The sequence below is a fragment of the Mixophyes fleayi genome, chromosome 10 (genome assembly GCF_038048845.1).
Source record: "Mixophyes fleayi isolate aMixFle1 chromosome 10, aMixFle1.hap1, whole genome shotgun sequence".
NCBI classification, from domain to species: domain Eukaryota; kingdom Metazoa; phylum Chordata; class Amphibia; order Anura; family Limnodynastidae; genus Mixophyes; species Mixophyes fleayi.
Genome location: NC_134411.1, coordinates 91,050,799 through 91,071,042, shown reverse-complemented (window position 1 = coordinate 91,071,042; position 20,244 = coordinate 91,050,799). Strand labels below are relative to the sequence as shown.

Here is a 20,244-nt window from a genome sequence, read left to right as displayed (position 1 = left end):
TCCACACTCTGACGATCAGTCTGAACCTCCTCCACCAGGGAAGTAGCATCTATGTCAGAACCCAACAGTAACTCACCCTCTTCCTCGGAACCACAATCAGAATCAGACTCAGGTCCCAGAAGAGGTGCCGCCACCCTCTTCCGCTTACCTGAGACTGCATCATCCTCTCCAAATAGGAAGAAACCGCCACCAAACCCTGTACGGAGGATGCAAGGCCCTTTACCCAGGCTGGTTCTACAGACTCCACTGGAGCAGAAACAGGTAAAACCTGAGGATTGAGCAGCTTGAGACTGTACCTTCTGAGCAAGCAGTTCCACCGTATTAAATAGAGACCGAGCCCCGTGTTTGAACAGGCGGCAGCTGTTTCAACAGGAGTAATCTCCGCAGGCCGACAGGATATGCACAGAGCCTGCGCACCTGGCTGCCCAGACGGTAACTTAATGTGACAGACAGCACAGGTGAAACTTGACATAGTAGCACCACCCCTACCACGCATAGATTTTTCTAGAAATACACACAGTACAGATAACAAGCAGCACACAAACTACAAGAGAAAGTGAGCCTGCGATACAGCCAAAAACTCCCCAATTTATAAAACAAATACAAATGCTTCACAAACCACCCCCAACTCATTACCTTACAGTATACAGGATAGAAAAGGGGAGAAGCAGGAGCTTTAAAAAATGGCTGACTATTCTGGTGTCTGCACACGAGGAGTGAGAGACTACCACGGGGGAAGTGCACAAAAGGAAAACACTCCCCCCAGGATCCAGCTCTGGACTGGCTATCGTCCAAGCTGACAATCACCTCAACCAATCCAGAGCCTAGCAGGACTCACTGAGACAGTGACCCTTGCCTGACCCTGCTCCCTGAGCTAAAAATAGAACCTTATCTTTACACAAACAAAATTAATGCTTTTAGTAAAAAACAGCCAGCTCAGGGAACCACTGCGATTTCTACCCTTTCCCTCTCTCAGCACTATGCTGAAAGTTTCACTTACCTGCTGCCAACCCTCCAGATGCAGTATGTGCAGAAAGCATGCTATCCGTAGATAGAGGACAGACACACAGCCTGCGGCGACTGTGCCCGGCTCCAAGGAGAGTCCAAGATTCGGCAGAGGGAGCAGGCAGAAAAGAGGACCTACACGGCACCTCCGCTCCCCCCCACGCGGACAGCGCACATCCCCCATCGCTGCATCACACTCTCCCCGCCAGCCGCAGGAGAGCTGAATCCAAACATAAGCAGCGGGGAGCTCTGACTGACAGCCGGCTGTCAGACCCCGGAGACAATAGTAATAATCCCTGATACACAATGAAAGAAAAATAATCCGAAATAAAACAGCCCCATGCACAGCCCGCTCTCCGGGCACTTAAACTTCCCTTTACACGGAAACTTCCCTTTACACGGCAGCGCCGCTTTAAATTTAAACGCTGAAGACGCCGATCTCGCCGGAGTTGAAGAATCCGGACATTGATACATTTACCCCCTGATCTTTTTATCCTAAGTGCTTTTTCTTTTGCATGATTTAATTCTTTTTCAGTATAACCTTATTGTAAAAACTCTCCCTGCATTTCATCTATCTGGTCCAACATGATGGATTCATTGGTGCAATTTCTTTTTACCCTTAAAAATTGCCCATAGGGTACACTTTTGAGCCAGTTTTCATGATGCTCACTATCTCTCATAAGGTTAGAGTTAACATCTATAGTTTTTTTGTAACTTTTAGATTGTATTTGTCTCTGATCTATATATTTATTGAGATGTAAAAAATGTACAATTTTGGAACTAATAAAAAATGCAAATTGGATATGATCACCATTAAAATTTAAATAAAAACAAAAAAATTCTAGAGAATTCAAATCTCCGCTCCAAATAAAGAAAACAATTTTCGATATAGCAATACTATGACACCAGGTTTGCCCCAAGGAGGTTGTTGGACCCCAAATATCAGTATTCCAAATATGCCATAAATAAATTTGCATAACTTGGGGCAAACCAGGTGCCCATCGCTATCCCTGTAGTTTGAATAAACGTAATAAAAAATTATTGTTCTCAAGGATGAAATGAATTTTTAAAAAGAACTCCATTGCTTTTAATTCTTTTCAATGTTGTATACTGGTATCTGCTGTAATAAGAATATAATTATCTTGTCATTTAATTTGTAATAATTTATTTAAAATATCACTAGTATCTCTTAAATAGACAGAAGTGGTTGTTAATATAGGTTGCAAATGAAAATCTATAAATTATGATAATTTCGTTGTAATCCCCTCTATGCTGGAAATAATTGTCTTGCCTGGGAGATGGCTATTGCTCTTGTGTATTTTGGGCAATATATAAATATGGGGGATAACACATGTATCAATTTGTAGGAAAGATATTTCATCCTGAGATAATACTGTTCCTTCTTCATATTTTTGGATGAAATTAGTGTATTTTGTTTTTATTTTTAAAGAGCCATGAGACACATAGCGTGTCGGACCACTTTGCGACAATTCCATGGGAAAGATCCTTCATTACTTAAATTTATGGTAATGCAAGGTGAATAAACCATGGAGAGGGGGGAATTATATTACCCATATGCCATGCAAAGAGACAGAATGGATTTATTCTTTAAAGACTTTGACACTTTTTGGCCTTAACATCGATTTTGAGGTGGCAAGTTTTCTATGATCCTAGACTTGATAAAGCTAGATTGTTGTTAGTCTAGTGTAACACTCTCCGTAGGTGTATGATATCTGATGGATTTTACTGCATGAAACAATGGTCTAATTCTATGAAAATATTCAAACTTAGGAGGTTTCTATGCATGTTTTTTTATATAGAGTTCTAGGATACATCATTATACAACACTTTTCATGTTGAGAACATAAAAGGATTGCAGTTCCTGGAAATCATGTAATTGTATGGGAACAACTGTTTTTCTACGGACTATCTATATTGGCATATCATTACCTGCTGTGTTAATCCCGGACATAGACCAATCACAGGTGAGCTGAACTTCAGCAAGCCTCTATAAGAATGAAGGTCTAACACTATGCCATACTTTCCCTGATGAAGCCTGGTACAGGTGAAACGCGTTGGTTGAAATTTGCTACATTCACATCTTTGATTTATTTTATTACCACTGCCAGTTATCAATACTTATTTGACAGACCCACTATCTGACGGAGCCGGAGAACGACACTTAGCCGCAAGCCCAGAAAGAAGGACTTGAAACCAGAAGCTACTGGTGTATCTGGAGACAACAGAACAGCGTGGCAGATATTGGAAGAATGCGGATCTGTGGACTGGGAGACCCGGGAAACATTCCACTAAAGAGGGTGAGCTATATCAACCCCTATCCAATTACAGTCTGCTGTACATTTTCACGCTTATGGTTTTGAAGATTTTATATGAAGAGTTTTACTTACAATTTGGAATTCTATACTGACTTTATCTTGACATGAAACTGACACTGTCTATTAAAGGATTTGGACTATCACTATAGTTATTTTGGATTCATATAGAACTTATACAGGACTATTTCTATCTGCCTCACCGGATATTCATACAATTTTGATACTATACGGGTCCTAGGACCGTACATATATCAATAACAGACTCCACACTTCAGTCAATTGATGTCGATTTCTGTTTTGGCTTCTATATGTGATGCAAACAAACTTTTATACAGTGCACTGAGAAGTTTATGTCTATGTGGTTTTTTTAAATAGAAATTAGTTTTCAAGTAGTGACATTTATTAGAAATATATTATCAGGCGCCAAGGGGTATATGTTTTATTTATCTCTATCAGAAGTGTTGGGATCCCCTCCATATTTATTGTCCCTTATTTGGCAGCCACCATACATAATTTCCCCTATAAGTGCAGTTTTCCAATCTTATATTTTGCTCTCATCTTTATTGAATGCTTATGAGTACAATCACAAGAGGGTGTGGTGAAGGCTGAAGTTTCTCACAAAATTGAAAAGAACATATCCCCATTTATATACAAAGCACATATATACTTCCTTTTTAGTATGTGCACTTCCTAAGGGGAAATCATCAAATCTGATCTTCCTGGGACAATATATACATGTTTATGCAACGCTTAGCACTTGTGTCATTATCTAAACAGTATCACGCTATGTTTGTGTTTATATTTTTGTTTTTATACATGGTTTATAGCACTGGAAAAGAAAACACTATGTGACATTTCAACACGGGTCATTGAAGAAGGACTTGAGATCTTTACTTTTCATATCAGTATTTTGTTCACTTATTACAGTATTCTATATATATTTAACACTAATAGCGTTTGAACATCTATTTTCATTTTTACAACCAGAATGTTAATTACTTATTCGTGCGTGATCGAGGATTGTAATTATATTTTAGACAACACCATGTGCTGATTATATTACTATATATATGTATACCTCCTACTTAGATAACATTTTCAAACACACAATTCACTTATTGCCACTCACTGTCTTCAGCTCAGAGACCTCTGTCTGCATGTGCGGAGCTGCCCAGATCACAGTACACACTGCTTCAGACAGCTCTGGGTCCAATTCTCTGCACATGAAGAAAACATTATGAGAATAGGCATAGCTGTAGTAAAGTTATCTGAATGTAATCCTGCACATTTCATCATCATTACTGTTATTGCTGTCTTTTATTTTGACAGGGGATGCAGGGGAGGGGCTCATGATAAAGTTCCAGAACAATGCACTTGACGGCATACTTGCTGACTTTTCATTTTTTACCTCCGTGAGATCCCTTAGAAGGGGGCGTAAAAGGGGGCAGGGTAATTGCGTAATTTGGCCCAGCCCCATGACGAAATTGCCATTTTGTCATGGGACGCATCCTGCCACTTCAATAGGAAGTGGGCACGATGCAGGAGAATTGCCTGTTCTCCTGGAAGTCTGGGAGACCTACCCGGAATTTTGGGAATCTCCCGGAATGTCCAGGAGAGTAGGCATGTATCCTTGAAGGTTAGTTTCTCCTGGTTACCTTCATACCAGTAAAGCAATATGTAGTTCTAACTATGCTTTTGGGATAGCAAGTACAGGTCTGCCACACGTTTCCCAGGTTAGCAATACTAGACATGTTAAGGTCATGGTTACATATAGTGAAAATCCAATCGCACAAAGTGAATCACTATTCCGGTATTTTTTTAGTTTATATAATAGCAATTATCTATTCCAGATATCATTAATTTATGGGAGGTGCACCAAAACCTTTTGATTTTGAAGGCAGAAAGAAGAGAAACAAAATGTGTGTTCTGGGGCACTGCGTGATCTGACCTTATGAAACTCAAGGAAAAATTAGGACATATGATTAAAAGGCTATTATCGGAAAGGGTGGGGATTTAGTTTAGTGGTTACTTAAAGTGTAAACGTCCATCAAACTTATTTATTCGTGTTTTTAAGTCCTGCTCCGTGTCTTCATTTCTGGGACTGTTTCTAATCCATTATGTTAGCGTTCAGTAATCTTGCAGAAAGACCTCTATTTGTTGTTGTCTTTCTTTACCCATCTAGCAACTATTGATTTTAATGAATATCCCACTCATAGGGACAGATTAAATTAGCCGCGATGTAGCCATAGGACATTGCCTCTATGTCCAGCTGTGCACCATGCTGGCTAATATGGACAGAAATCTCCACTCATTTTCTCTCACATCTTTAAGTGACGCGAGGCAAAATGAGCTTAGATTTTAGTAAAAGCTTTGATGCTTTGTGTCTCCACATGATCTCACTCTGGATTTAATCTGACCCATAATGTAGAGTTTAATCAGATAGGTGTATTTTGCCCACATGAAGTTTGGCTTAGTCTAGTGTGTTAGACAGGGATGCACAGAAAATTTTCTTGCAAGCATAGGGACCTTAGATGTAACATCCAGGCTGCATGCGTGTTTATGAAGAACAGAGCACGATGGATCCCACACGTGCAAAATACACCCATGTGAACATACATAACGTGGTGATTGAGAGTTTAAAGAACCATGAAGATACCAGTTTGTCTATTTTACATTTGTTTTCATGTCACTATTTTGTAGCAGACATTGGTTTTCTAAAACAAACTTCACAGATTTTAAACCACCAAAGCCGCTGCTTTTTCTTACGTCTTGGTCTCGATTAATCCAATCTTTTTGTATAGCAGATCACAATACATCTGAATGATCTCCATGGCTTCCACAAGATTATGCTCTCGAATAATATATTCCGCCCGGATTTGCGCTCGAGCTATCATGTTAGCCTTTAAATACATGGCTATTTCTTTCTTGGTATTCTCTACCATCTCACCTGCAAATTTAAAAGACAAAAACGTATGGTGAGTGCGTATCTGGCACACTGCTGGAGATCCTGTATGTTTACATTGTGCAGAGGTAGCCAACCTATAGCTCTCCAGCTGTTGGGGAACTACAAGTTCCAGCATGCATTGCCAGGCTTTGGGACTTTTTCGAGATGACAATTCACCCAAACAATGCCCACATGCACCCAGCCATGCTTACAACCTAGCCAGCCAAACTATAAAGACATGCGCATTTTGACAAACTTATACTGCGAAAATGGGATAGTTGGTGTGTATGAAAAAAACATTGAGAACCATAGATTACCCAAGCAAGTGTTAAGTATTGAAAGACATTGGCTGCTCATGCAAAGACTTTAAAGGTTTTTTAAGTGTTAGTTTCACATGTACTCACTTTTAGATCTTATCAGCTGTTCCATCTGCTTTATGGCACCTTTTAGGCTCGAACTTAAACGATGAGTTTTGAAACTGCCTTTAAACATGTTGCCTCCACTCTAAAATAAAAGAGTTACATATTTATTCCAAAGTCATTTCTTGCATGGGTATTGTTAGTTTTTTAACAGACCATACTCAACACTTTGGGCCTGAGTCATCAAGGCTTCGTATCGCTCGCAAAATCACTCTGCGCAACCCCAGAACCGAACCATATGCAACTAAACCCAGCAATGTTCACTGCATCTATATACGCAAAGGACACTTACTACAGACTATGATTTCTGGGAGTGAACAGGGCAGGGAAGGGGCATTCACAGGGCCATCTTTTCCATTGGGCACGATGGGCAGCTGCCCGGGGGCCCCACGAGCAAGGAGGCCCCATAGGCACGGCTCTTAATGAGAATAAATAATCCTGCAAAAGAAAAAAACCTGCAAAAAAAACCTACAAGGGTCACTGAGCAAGTACATCTATCTATCTCTATCTCTATATATCTATATCTGTATCTGTATACATCTATATATCTATATCTATAGCTATATCTAGGGGCCCCGGTGCACTGCTTTGCCCGGGGGCCCATAATGTTGTTAAGATGGCCCTGGGCAATCACCCGTATTCAATGTACAGTAAACTTAAGCGTACGCAGTCACGTCCGAATCAAGCTTTGGGCATCTCAAAGTTACTTGTCTTCTGCTGTATCTATTGCTCCAGCTACAGGGTTAGCCTAAGTCCTGATCATTAGTGATGACAGTCTTGTATGCATGCTATAACATGTGTTTACTATAAGGAGCAACTGTAAAAATTTATTTTATGTTCAGTAGGCATTAAAATCATCCTAATAAATGTACTTCATGGAATATATATATATATATATATATATATATATATATATATATATATTGTTGTTTTTAACTGTTTTGTCATTAATGCTTATATTATTAACAGGTAAAATGATTTCAATACCTATTTTTTTTTCTCTGCGTTGTTTTGCGAATGTATATCCCACATAGGTGTAAGACGTATCCCCAGTGTCTTGTGTAGTAGAGCACAGCAGACCTACACCCGAATTCATCAGCGCACGTATCTTCAGATCCATTCCTTCTTGAATTTAATCAATCACACCCAGGGCCTGATTAAGGGTTCTGGCCACCCTAGGCTAATACTGCCTATAGGAACACTTCTGAATATGAATGTTCAGGTGTATTCTCCAGCATTCAAATTTAGACAGATTGTGCCATTGTCTCCTACCTGTTCTTGCTCTTCTCTCTTGCAACTTTGTTATCCTCTCGCTGGCTTCTGGAAAGTTGGCGTCCTGTTTTGAAAATGCAAAAATGTATTATAATGCAAACCCTGAATGATTAGGCCCTTTAGTTAAAACAAAACACTCCATTATGGCCAGCTAAAAGTACCCCATTGGACAGGCATATATAAGCAATATCTGAATATTTGTTGTCAATCAAATACAAACCTCTACCAGCCCCATCTCACTAATATTTAGTATTCTAGTGATTGCTGAGACCACCCATGTGACCACCACACAGTCATGAGATTCTGCCCCCCAAAGCTGCTCTATTTTTTAAATACCCCCTGCAGCCATTTTCCTTAACCACAACCCCCCCCACAGCCATTTTCCTTAACCCCTGCTGCAGCCATTTTCTTTACCTCCCACCCTGCATCCATCCCCCTTGCAGCTATTTTCCTTACCTCCACTCTGTAGCTATCCCCCCCCGTCACATCAAAACTCCCCCAGTCACATATATCAGCCCCCCTCCTCTGCCCTCCTTCATACATATCAACCTCCCTATAGATTTTCATGGCAGCACCCCCCCTCCCACCCTATAGATTTGTATGACAGTCCCCCTCTCCCTCCCTATACATCTGCATGACAGTCCCCCCTCTCCCTCCCTATAGATATGCAGGGTAGTCCCCCCCCTCCCTATAGATATGCAGGGTAGTTCCCCCCCCTCTCTATAGATATGCAGTGTAGTTCCCCCCCTCCCTATAGATATGCAGGGTAGTTCCCCCCCTCCCTATAGATATGCAGGGTAGTTCCCCCCCCTTCCTATAGATATGCAGGGCAGTTCCCCCTCCCTATAGATATGCAGGGCAGTTCTCCCCCTCCCTATAGATATGCAGGGCAGTTTCCCCCTCCTTATAGATATGCCGGGCAGTTCCCCCCCCTCCCTATAGATATGCAGGGCAGTTCCCCCCCCCTCCCTATAGATATGCAGGGCAGTTCCCCCCCCTCCCTATAGATATGCAGGGCAGTTCCCCCCCCTCCCTATAGATATGCAGGGCAGTTCCCCCCCCTCCCTATAGATATGCAGGGCAGTTTCCCCCCCCCCTCCCTATAGATATGCAGGGCAGTTCCCCCCTTTACTTACCTGTAGTTGTGCCAGCGTCGCTCCTCTCCTCAGATCAGCAGATAGGAAGTGAAGACGTCCTGCTTCCTGTCTGCTGCACAGCAACAGGCAGCCTGGCGATTGGCTGTGTGTTGCTAACCACTGACCACCAATGCTTTTGATCGTCGAGCCCTCCACCCCCCCCCGCGGCGACCCCTCCCCCTCCCCCACCCAGAAAAAAAAATGAATGAAGAAAAAAAATAAAAATGTGAAAAAAAATAAAATAAAATACCCTGTCACTCACCGGACTGTGAGTGCTTCTTCCCGTGTGTTTAGGAACCATGGCCGTCCACCATCCTGAGGGTCTGCGCATGTGCAGCCCTTTCAAACCTTCAGTACATGTTCCTTTTAGTTAATTGGCTGATCAGGCAACACTCCCTATTTAAAGCACCTGTTGTCTATACCTCATTGCCTGATCTTGGAGTCTCATTCCCCATGAGCCTCTGAAGGTGTTCCTGTGTTTCCTCGTGTATTCAGCTCCTGCTGATTCCTGTTGTTCGTTGTGGTTTCCAGACCACCTCAACTCTCCTGTTTCATCGTGACTGCACCAGCTGATTCCTATCCGCTGTCTCCGTGCTCTACAGTTTCCAGCTCACTTCAACTCTCCTGTGTTTCATCGTGACTGCACCAGCTGATTCCTATCCGCTGTCTCCGTGCTCTACAGTTTCCAGCTCACTTCAACTCTCCTGTGTTTCATCGTGACTGCACCAGCTGATTCCTATCCGCTGCCTCCGTGCTCTACAGTTTCCAGCTCACTTCAACTCTCCTGAGTTTCATCGTGACTGCACCAGCTGATTCCTATCCGCTGCCTCCGTGCTCTACAGTTTCCAGCTCACTTCAACTCTCCCGTGTTTCATCGTGACTGCACCAGCTGATTCCTATCCGCTGCCTCCGTGTATCTGCAGTGCCCTGCTCATCGCGACCCTCCAGTACTCCTCGTGTCTGCAGCCAGCTGATCCGCTCTCCGTGCTTCTACAGTGTTCCTGCCTGTGTCAACTCGCTTGTCTGCATTGGATCAACGCTCCGCTGCTTTCATCTCTGCTAGACCACCTCTACTCTCCAGTGATCTCCAGGTGTCCAGTTCTATATACTACTGCTTCCTGAGTATTGTTTACATCCTTGCTGGTCTACCTACCTGTGCGCTGCACCTACTTGGTTACCGCTTCCATCCTCCTGGGACTTCGTATCCTGCCGGCCTCCAGCCGTTCAGGTATCCCTGCACCTCTCTCTGACAGCCTGCTCTCCTGAACCACGGTATGCATACTTATCATTGACTGCGCTGGTGTATTGCATACCTTGCTGGACTGAGTTGTTCTCCTCTGGAGTTTCCTATCCACTGAGACTGTTGCCATCATTTGACTGTGTTACCCTTTAGCCTGGATAGTTCTTGTGACTTTGTATATTTGTGCAGTGCTGCTCAGTTATTACTATTTTGTGCATATCATCGTGGGATCAAGTTTAGTGTGCCCGTGTATACTCTGCATTGCATTTATCTCCCCGTGCTCCTCCTCTCATATATATTTCAGTGGTACAACTTGCTAGAGGCAGACCACTGACTACCCTCACGTTTCCTTGTCCATTCAGTTCCTCGTGTACAATTATCTATATATTACCAGTGCTGCTAGTCATAGACTTTCCACGAGCATTCTCTTACCATCTGCTGTCTCCTGTTCCGTGATCACCCCGCTACCAGAGTACCATATTACCACCTATACTGCTCTGGTAAGTCCATCATCTGGTGATACCTGGGTAAAGACTCCTAGTGCCCGTGACAGTAAGATCAGGCCATGACAGACCCAGATCCGGAACCTACAGCTAAAGAGATGCTGCAGCATCTGGTTACCCGTATGGAGCAACAGGTGCTCGCCAACAGCTGTTACTACAATGTTACCAGGCGTTAGCCTCCCAAGGAACATCTGGACAGAATATCACAGCTAATGTTGATGCTCCTGTGCTTTCCTCCGTTTCCCCAGTGCATACTTATCATTGACTGCGCTGGTGTATTGCATACCTTGCTGGACTGAGTTGTTCTCCTCTGGAGTTTCCTATCCACTGAGACTGTTGCCATCATTTGACTGTGTTACCCTTTAGCCTGGATAGTTCTTGTGACTTTGTATATTTGTGCAGTGCTGCTCAGTTATTACTATTTTGTGCATATCATCGTGGGATCAAGTTTAGTGTGCCCGTGTATACTCTGCATTGCATTTATCTCCCCGTGCTCCTCCTCACATATATATTTCAGTGGTACAACTTGCTAGAGGCAGACCACTGTTCCCTGTTTCCTGAGTCACCTGTTTCCAGTATCCTTTCACATAGCAGTGGTACAACTTGCTAACGCAGACCACTGACTTCCCGGATACCTCCACCTGGATTCCATTCCCTCACCTAGACAGCGGTACAACTTGCTATACGCAGACCGCTGACTCTCATCACCTCCTTGTTACTTCTGGACATTCCTCCTCACTATAGCAGTGGTACAACTTGCTATCCGCAGACCACTGACTACCCTCACGTTTCCTTGTCCATTCAGTTCCTCGTGTACAATTATCTATATATTACCAGTGCTGCTAGTCATAGACTTTCCACGAGCATTCTCTTACCATCTGCTGTCTCCCGTTCCGTGATCACTCCGCTACCAGAGTACCATATTACCACCTATACTGCTCTGGTAAGTCCATCATCTGGTGATACCTGGGTAAAGACTCCTAGTGCCCGTGACATACCCGCAGCGCCGCGCCCCCCGGGACCCAGCGCCCCAGGCTGCAGCCTGGTCAGCCTAGTGGTTGATCAGGCCCTGATCACACCCTGTGATGAATCCCCTGCTCTCGGGGTCGGTGTAGTGTTCTATGTGCGAGGTCAAACTCCCGATGATCAAGGGGTAGGATGATTTTAAATAAATAGTCCACTGGGTGTATAGATCTTCAAAGGTTTTTTCAATTCAAGTATTTGTGTCCTTCTGTTGGTCAACATGGGTCTCAATGTGTTAGACTTGGGTCCCCAGGACTATTTTTAGATACGGATTGAGATGTTCTAGCAAGCTCTGATTATAAAAACTTTTCAACGGGGCGTGGTTTGGATGCCGTTTCAGGAGGTCGCATGGTTTGTGAGCTCCGTTTAACTTGTGGCCAAAACCCATAAATATAGGGGCTTCTTCTGTTCTAAACACCCCCCAATGTCCCCCACGCTATCCCCATAACATTAGAATACTTTTACAGCTATCTACTGGCACTGGACAGTTGTGGATGAACAGCAGCTGAATTTCCGTCTGAGCGGTGGCGCACCACTGAGCCTGAGAACATCATCGGCACCCACCTACTACAGCACGGGGGCTTTACTGCAGACTCCCCCGCTACCTATTTGAAGGAGGCAGAACCCGCCGGAGCCGCTCACGAGGCTGAGAGAGCAAATAGGGAAACACACGACTGACTGTATGAGCCTGCGCAAATAGCGACCCCCACGTGGCGGAAAAAAAAAAAAAAAAAAAGGAGACATCAAGAAACCTCCGCTTACTTGTATATATATCACGATTACCGGATCCTGATTAGAGAAGGAGGAAATCTGGTCCTGCATTACCGGAAGTTGGGGTAGCCATTGCTCAGCTTCTTTTCCGGCTCACAAGCGGAGTCCTGCGAGGAGGGGCCAGTGGGTGGCGCTCACCCTTACAACTTGTTTGCCTCCTGGAAGCTGGACTTCCCCTACACCCCGCAAAGTCAGCGTGGAGGAGAGAGAAACCCACCGGAGAGCTGGGTGAGTCACAGAGCGGCCTCAGAGCCTGCTATAACCGGGCATGTCAGCATTGTACCCATAATCAACAGCGCTAGTTTACACCTCTGGCTCCCATGAAAGCCTGCTTCCGTGAAACTCCCCTAGGGCTGTAAAGGTCCGCTTGGACTCTGCTCGTTTAACACCTCATATATATGGTTGGGGAAAACATATCTGGCTGAAGTATCCCTGAAGCTAGCTCCAGACATCACACTGAAGAGCTTGTCTGTATTACTATTCTTAGACACTGGCTGGGGTATATCATGGCCTAACAGCTTACCAAGCACTGCACTGCCGCCATCTAGTGGCTGTTCAACAGTACTAATTTTCGGTCTTATGTTTGGAAGATTCACAGAGGGTCACTGAGATTGCTCCTTCTACTGCAGCACCAACTATTGAAGTTGCCAACATCAAGATAACCAGTTTACCTCTGTCATTCTGAGCTCCTCTACAACTTGCAACTGTAAGTTTTATAGAAATGTTACCTTGACTCTAACACTAGGGGGTGCGGGATGCACTGTATATTTCTGATGTACTGAAGCAAAGTGTTGTATATCTTTCTGCACAGATTGGGAGGCCCCCCCTCTTTTTGTCTTGTTCTGTACACTCAAGTGTTGCTAGATCTAATCTCTACGTTTAATCTGAGACCAGTGTGGTCACTCCTTGCTCGCTAATATGTCTCACAAAAATATAAAAATAAGTAATACTCCTAAACATTCCATTATAAAGGCCCTCGAAAAGGCTGGAGGCCGCTCTAAAGCATTGTCTGATACTGCTGATATAGGTTCAGACTCAGAGGACAACTCATCACCTGAAAATCCACTTACCCCAAATGATGTGATTGCTATTGTCACAAAAACAATTCAATCAGAAATGAGAGCAATTGTATCAGAGCTCCGTTCAGAAATAGCAGAACTTGGTTCCCGCACAGATGTCGTAGAAAACCAGCTGGATGCAGTCTCTAAACATCAGCAAACAACAGACACAGGGATAACGGACTTGCGAGCGGAACTCTACACTTTTAAAGATCAACTGGAAGACTTAGAGAACCGAAACAGACGCAATAACATCTGGATAAAAAAACGTCCCGGAAACCATTTCTGCAGAGGCAATGCCCGACTACCTAGAGGGCTTATTCCTTCAAATGTTGCCCGATATACCAAAAGAATTACTTAATTTAGAGAGGGCGCACAGAGCCCTTCGCCCAAAACCAAATCCAGATCAGCCTCCAAGAGACATAATTATACGTTTCCACTACTTCAAGACTAAAGAACGAATAATGGCGTCAGCTAGAAATGTGCAATCGATTTCCTACTCTGGATCGTACCTACAGTTGTATCAGGATTTGGCGCCATCCACATTGAAAAAACGTAGAGACCTTATCAATGTTACTAAAGTCCTACGCAACCACTCGATAAAGTATAAGTGGGGCTTCCCATTCCAACTAATTGTCTCCAAAGATGGACGTTACCACTCGGTGAAAACCCCAGAGCAGGGTCTTGATCTGCTCAGGCGTCTTTACCTTATCCAGGATTCTGAGCAATCTACTTCAGCATCTCCATCAGGACAGAAGACGTCGGTTCCGGCTCCATCCTGGCAAAAAGCGTGATCCATGGACATAAACTAACTCCAGTCTATTTACTATCCTAGGCCCCACTTTTCATGAGGTTTGAGTAATCATACTAACTTAACTATGACTATGATTGTTTATACGTAATTAGTTTAATGTTTCACACAGCTTCATTGTGTCCGCTTTAATACTTGAAGTTTATATAAAACTAGATTATAGGCCTTTACTAATCTCTTAGACTAAATAACTTTTTGATACAGTTATTAGCATCCTGGTCAACGTCCCTCTTCCCCTTCCCTGATCCCTTTCCCCTCTTCCCCTGTCATCCCCCTCCCTATTCCCCCCCTCTCCCTTCTCTACCCTCTCCCCTTGAAGGGCGTTGGCCAATTCTAGATCCTAAAAATAGACATGGAGTCTTAACTTGTATATTAGTACTTTCTCCGGTCTTCTCCGGAATTTACATAAAATATGTTTACAGTTCTGGTTCACACTGTTGAAATGTTTATATGTTAGAACTATATTGACATCTTTTGGTTTGATGTTTATATTATGCTACTCATATCACTTTGTTCTGATAGTTACCTGTGCGGTCCCCCACACCCATGCTTATTTTGCCCGCACACGTGTGCCTTAAAAGTGCGTTGAGCACAGATTTTGTTAGTTGTATACGACATTTTCCACGAAATTCCACTACCCCCGCCAAACCTTCCACTACCAAAGAGATGGTTTCACGCAACCCGCCACATCTCTTTTACCTAGGTACTGGAACTCACCCTGAGTTCAGGACCGCAATACATTTCCATCCCCTTTTTCCTTATGTATCTTCCATTACCCGCATCCAGCTACTAGATTAAAATAAAATCTTCTCCCTCATTGTTAAAGAGGTGCTATTCCTGCATAAGTATCCCCCATGAGTCTTAAAATAATATCTCTCAATGTCAACGGTCTTAACTCACCGAATAAGCGTACAATGGCCTTACAATATTTCAAAAGGAAAAATCCAGACTTGATTTTCTTACAAGAGACACACCTTAAGGACCCACACCCCTCATTGACCTCTAAATCCTATCCACATGCTTTTTACTCTTCTGCAAATGCAAAACACAGAGGTACAGCAATATTGATACACAGTAGAGTACCTTTGACTATTGAATCGAAAACATCTGATCCTCTTGGTAGATATGTCATTCTTAAAGGTATCTTGAATCAGAGTCCCATAACTTTAGCCTCAGTATACGCCCCAAACGTGCAACAGGGAGCTTTTTACGCAGATTTCTTTCAGCAATTATCCTCTCATGCGGGTGGTATGACCATAGTGGGAGGGGACTTTAATGCTATCCTTGACCCAACACTAGATAGGTCCACCCAAACTCATCTCTCTCTAGGGCACTCTAAGGAGCCTGGCAGGCTTAAAGATCAATTGAAACTATATAATTTATATGATGCCTTGAGAGTTCTATACCCTTCTTCCAGAGAATACACTCATTATTCGGCCCCTCATGATCTGTATTCAAGAATAGATTACTTTTTTGTAGATCATCAGACAACCCAGAAATTGGGAGGTGTCCAGGTCTTCCCGGTGTCCTGGTCTGACCATGAAGCAATTGAGCTGTCTTTGCTCTTTCCACGGCTCTCACAATCACGCCCTAGATGGCGACTTGATGAGTCATTACTTCTTAAGAAAGAGCATATCTCTCAGATATCTCAGGCTATAACTGAGTATATTTCACAAAATGTGTCCCCCGAGATATCACAGTCTATTCTATGGGAAGCCTATAAGGCCACCCTACGCGGTATCTTTATCAGATTGACAGCGCAACAAAAACAGAAAGAGAAAGAGCGCATACGCGAACTCGAGCAACAAATACAGCAAGTTACATCTCGTCACCAAATAAATTCAAAACAGAAACTATACTCAAAACTTCTCTCTCTTAAGGGACAGCTTAATCAAATACTATCAAAACAGACAGCTAAGACGCTTCTGTGGGTTCAACAAAAGTATTATGAAAAAGGCGAAAAAGCCGATACTATCTTGGCACGCAAAATCCGTGCCCGCCGTACTCGCAACAGAATAATGATGCTAAAAGATTCTACGGGTTCTATTCTTTATGATCCCCAAAAGATCGCGCAACGGTTTAGGGAATATTACGCTTCTCTATACAATTTGAGACCAACAATAGAAGATCCAGTCCAGCTTAAAGCAGATATTAAAAACTACCTCCGCTCCTGTCACTTACGCAAACTCAGTAGAAGTCAATTGTCAACTCTTAATGCAGAGATTAACTCAGAAGAAATTAAGGAGGCCATTAAAGCGTTGAAGCGTCAATCAGATCCAGGTCCGGATGGATTTTCCTCCATATATTACAAAAAATTTGTTCGCCAACTGATCCCCATGCTTTCAGGGTTGTTTAGCTCAGTTCTTGGTGGGGACAAATTTGATGGAGCCACCACTGGAGCGGGGATTGTGGTAAAACCTAAACCAGACAGAGATCCGACAGAAGTGAGTAACTATAGACCCATCTCTCTGCTTAACGTCGATTTAAAACTTTTTGCTAAGTTCCTAGCAAACAGACCTGGTGCTGTTCTCCCCTCACTGGTCCACCCAGACCAAGTCGGTTTCATCCCAGGAAGGCAAGCTTCGGATAATACAAGAAGGATAATAGACCTAATTCACGTAGGTAATAACGCGTCTCTCCCTGCTTTGGTGGTTGCTCTAGATGCTGAGAAAGCTTTTGATAGAGTAGCTTGGCCTTTCATTCAGCAGACTCTGGGAAGCATGGGGATCCAGGGTTCTTTTTGTAAGGGGATCTCAGCACTATATCATAACCCAACGGCTTCAGTTTTAGCGAACGGCCTTACATCCGCACCCTTTAAAATAAGTAATGGCACTCGTCAGGGCTGCCCCTTATCACCCTTACTCTTTGCCCTGATCATGGAACCCCTAGCAGCCAGAATCAGAAACAACCCGGAAATCACGGGTATTCCTATGTGTTCTAGAGATAATAAGATAGCCCTATATGCTGATGATGTCATACTCACATTAACTAGCCCACACACTTCATTGCTTAACCTCTTTAAAGAAATATCGCTATATAGTTCCCTGTCAAACTACAAAATTAATGCGGACAAATCGGAAATTTTAGATCTTAATATCCCTCAGCATATCACCCAACCACTTAAAAACACTTATAACTTTCGGTGGCAATATAATAAGATCAAATATTTGGGAATATACTTAACTAAGAGTTACTCCTCTCTATATGCAGCAAATTTCCCCAGGTTAATTAATACAATTAGGGGTGACCTTACAAAATGGGACAAATCTCATATTTCCTGGATAGGCAGGATGGCTTCTGTCAAAATGAATGTATTGCCCAGATTACTTTATCTGTGGCAAACACTACCAATTCAGGTCCCCTTACATGTCCTCCAACATCTTCAGCAAATGGTATCTTAATTTGTATGGGCAGGACGTAAGCCTAGAGTGCGAATGCGTATACTCTGTAAACATCAAACCTCTGGAGGACTGGGCCTTCCAAACATAATAAAGTATTATAGAGCTACACACATGGCACAATGTATCTTATGGCACTCACCCCTTCATTATAGAGTGTGGACACAGATTGAGGCAGATATATTACAGCTATATTCTCCATATTCCCTTCTCTGGGTGCCATCCCAGCATAGGACCAGACGTCTAGCCCTGATTCCGACTGCTCGTTTCTCGGTCTCAATTTGGGATCAAGTGACTAGATTTTATAAGTTGCGATCTGACTACCCATTGCTTGTCCCTCTTTGGAACAATAAAAACTTTGAACCAGGGTTAGATCATAAAATGTTTCATTACTGGTCCGTACATAATTTGCTTTTTATATGGGATCTAGTCCCAGCTGGGGTTTTCCCTACATTTTCAGACTTACAAAGAAGATTTCATTTACCCCAAAAAATCTTCTATCAATATCTTCAACTTAGGCATCTATATAGATCCTTAAAAGCGCCTCTCCCCTCGGACCGATGCTCTGCTCTAGAATCTCTATGTCGCCATTCCCCGACAACGAGGGGCTTAATTTCCACCTTCTATCAATTGATTAATAACTTTGGCCAGCCCGAAAAAGACCCTCATGAGCTTGCCTGGGAGAGGGACACCGGGGAGACCTTGACTACTAAAGAATGGTCAAAGGTGAGAACTAACATAGCTAAGTCATCCATATCAGTTAAGATAAAAGAAAACTCTTACAAGATTTTCTACAGGTGGTATTTGGTCCCCTCTCGTCTCCACACTATCTTCCCGGCGTCTAGCGACCGATGTTGGAGAGGTTGCGGTCTGCGGGGTACCCTGTTGCATGTTTGGCGGTGTTGCCCTAAATTGCAACCCTATTGGCAACAAATTCATAATCTTATTAAGGATATTACACAGGTTGAAATGCCCGAGTCCCCCCTATACTCACTTCTTCCTAGACGGATCCCGGACTCTGGTCGCTTCACGCAAAACTAATCAATCATATACTAAATGCCTCTAAATGTTTAATTGCCGCCCTATGGAAAAATACCTCTCCCCCTCGCTCTCAGCCACTATAAATAAAGTATGGTCAATCTATAGGATGGAAAGCATCACAGCTTTTCTCAAAGACAAACCTGTGAATTTCCAAAAAACATGGGCTTCTTGGACGAGTTACTATGACGCTGAGCCTCCCCTGACAACCGTTTGACAAATCTCTATCGTTTTGATTTATATCCCCGCTGGGTTTAAGAAGGTTCTTTACGCATATGAGAAGTGGAAAGGCCTAACTTAATTTGCCCTTCATAAAATTACCAGGGTTAACGCTCTTTTTACATGTAATCTGATGCATAATGCAATGAGTAGAACATTACCCCTTACCTCCCCTAAAACATTCCCCTCCCTATAGTTTGTCTCCCCCCTCCCTTTTAAAAAACTTAAACAAACAACTTTTTTCCTTTTTATGTACAACATACCTGATTATAGATAATGACTCCGAGCCTTTCTTTTTATTGAGAGTAAACATTTTGGAGTTTTATATGTATACACCATGTTTATATTATCTCTGGGTATGTGTCAAATTAAAAAAAAACTCTAATAAAATTACCTTTAAAAAAAAAAAAAGCTTGGGAGACATCACAAGTAGATGTTGATATGTCTCACTGATAGGTGAGAGTCATTTTATAAGCAGCTAGTTTGGAGGAAATCTGCTGAATCTCAGGTTTGGTGGGAAGTCACTCTTTAAATCAGGGTCATTAGCTGCTAAGAAACCTTACTTGCTACATTTTATATAATAAGACTGATTGCTAAGGATCACAGAAGTAGAAGCAGCACACTGCCTTGAGCCTGTACTATATGTTATGTTGATTTGGTAAAGTACAGTTACAGGTTGATGCTGTATGTGCCAGGATCTAGGTTAAACCCAGTGGGATATAAAATATATATGGATATAAAATAGAGAAGGACTTACGTGAGAGGACTCGCTGATTGTCCCGGCAGCAGTGGAATAAGAAAGATGCAGTCCAGGGACTCACACTGGATATGGACATGTATTGTTAATGTGACAGCTAGATGTACTTGGGTGTGGTTTATGTGACAAACGCACACTGCATCTTACTTTATGAGGGTGAGTAGATCACTGTTTTGCTGACAGAGATAAATAACTGGAATAATGAAGAATATTTAACCATAGGAGAAGGAAATCTCCTTGAAAAATAAATAAAATAAAAACAAAGCTCTTAACAACTTCCAACCATGAGTGCAGAGGTAGTGACAGACACAGCA

At 42.9% G+C, this 20,244-nt stretch overlaps 1 protein-coding gene across 1 annotated transcript in view; it reads right to left on the bottom strand.

Annotated features, from left to right (window-relative positions):
* Positions 1 to 20,244, bottom strand: part of LOC142103391 (IST1 homolog) — an 80,483-nt gene that overhangs the window by 27,668 nt on the left and 32,571 nt on the right. Inside the window, exons 2-4 of the mRNA XM_075187455.1 lie at positions 6,690 to 6,789; positions 6,108 to 6,288; positions 4,471 to 4,558 (exon numbers count right to left, since the gene is read on the bottom strand). Coding sequence (XP_075043556.1) covers positions 4,471 to 4,558; positions 6,108 to 6,288; positions 6,690 to 6,789 — 369 coding nt within the window. The remainder of the gene's footprint in view (positions 1 to 4,470; positions 4,559 to 6,107; positions 6,289 to 6,689; positions 6,790 to 20,244) is intronic.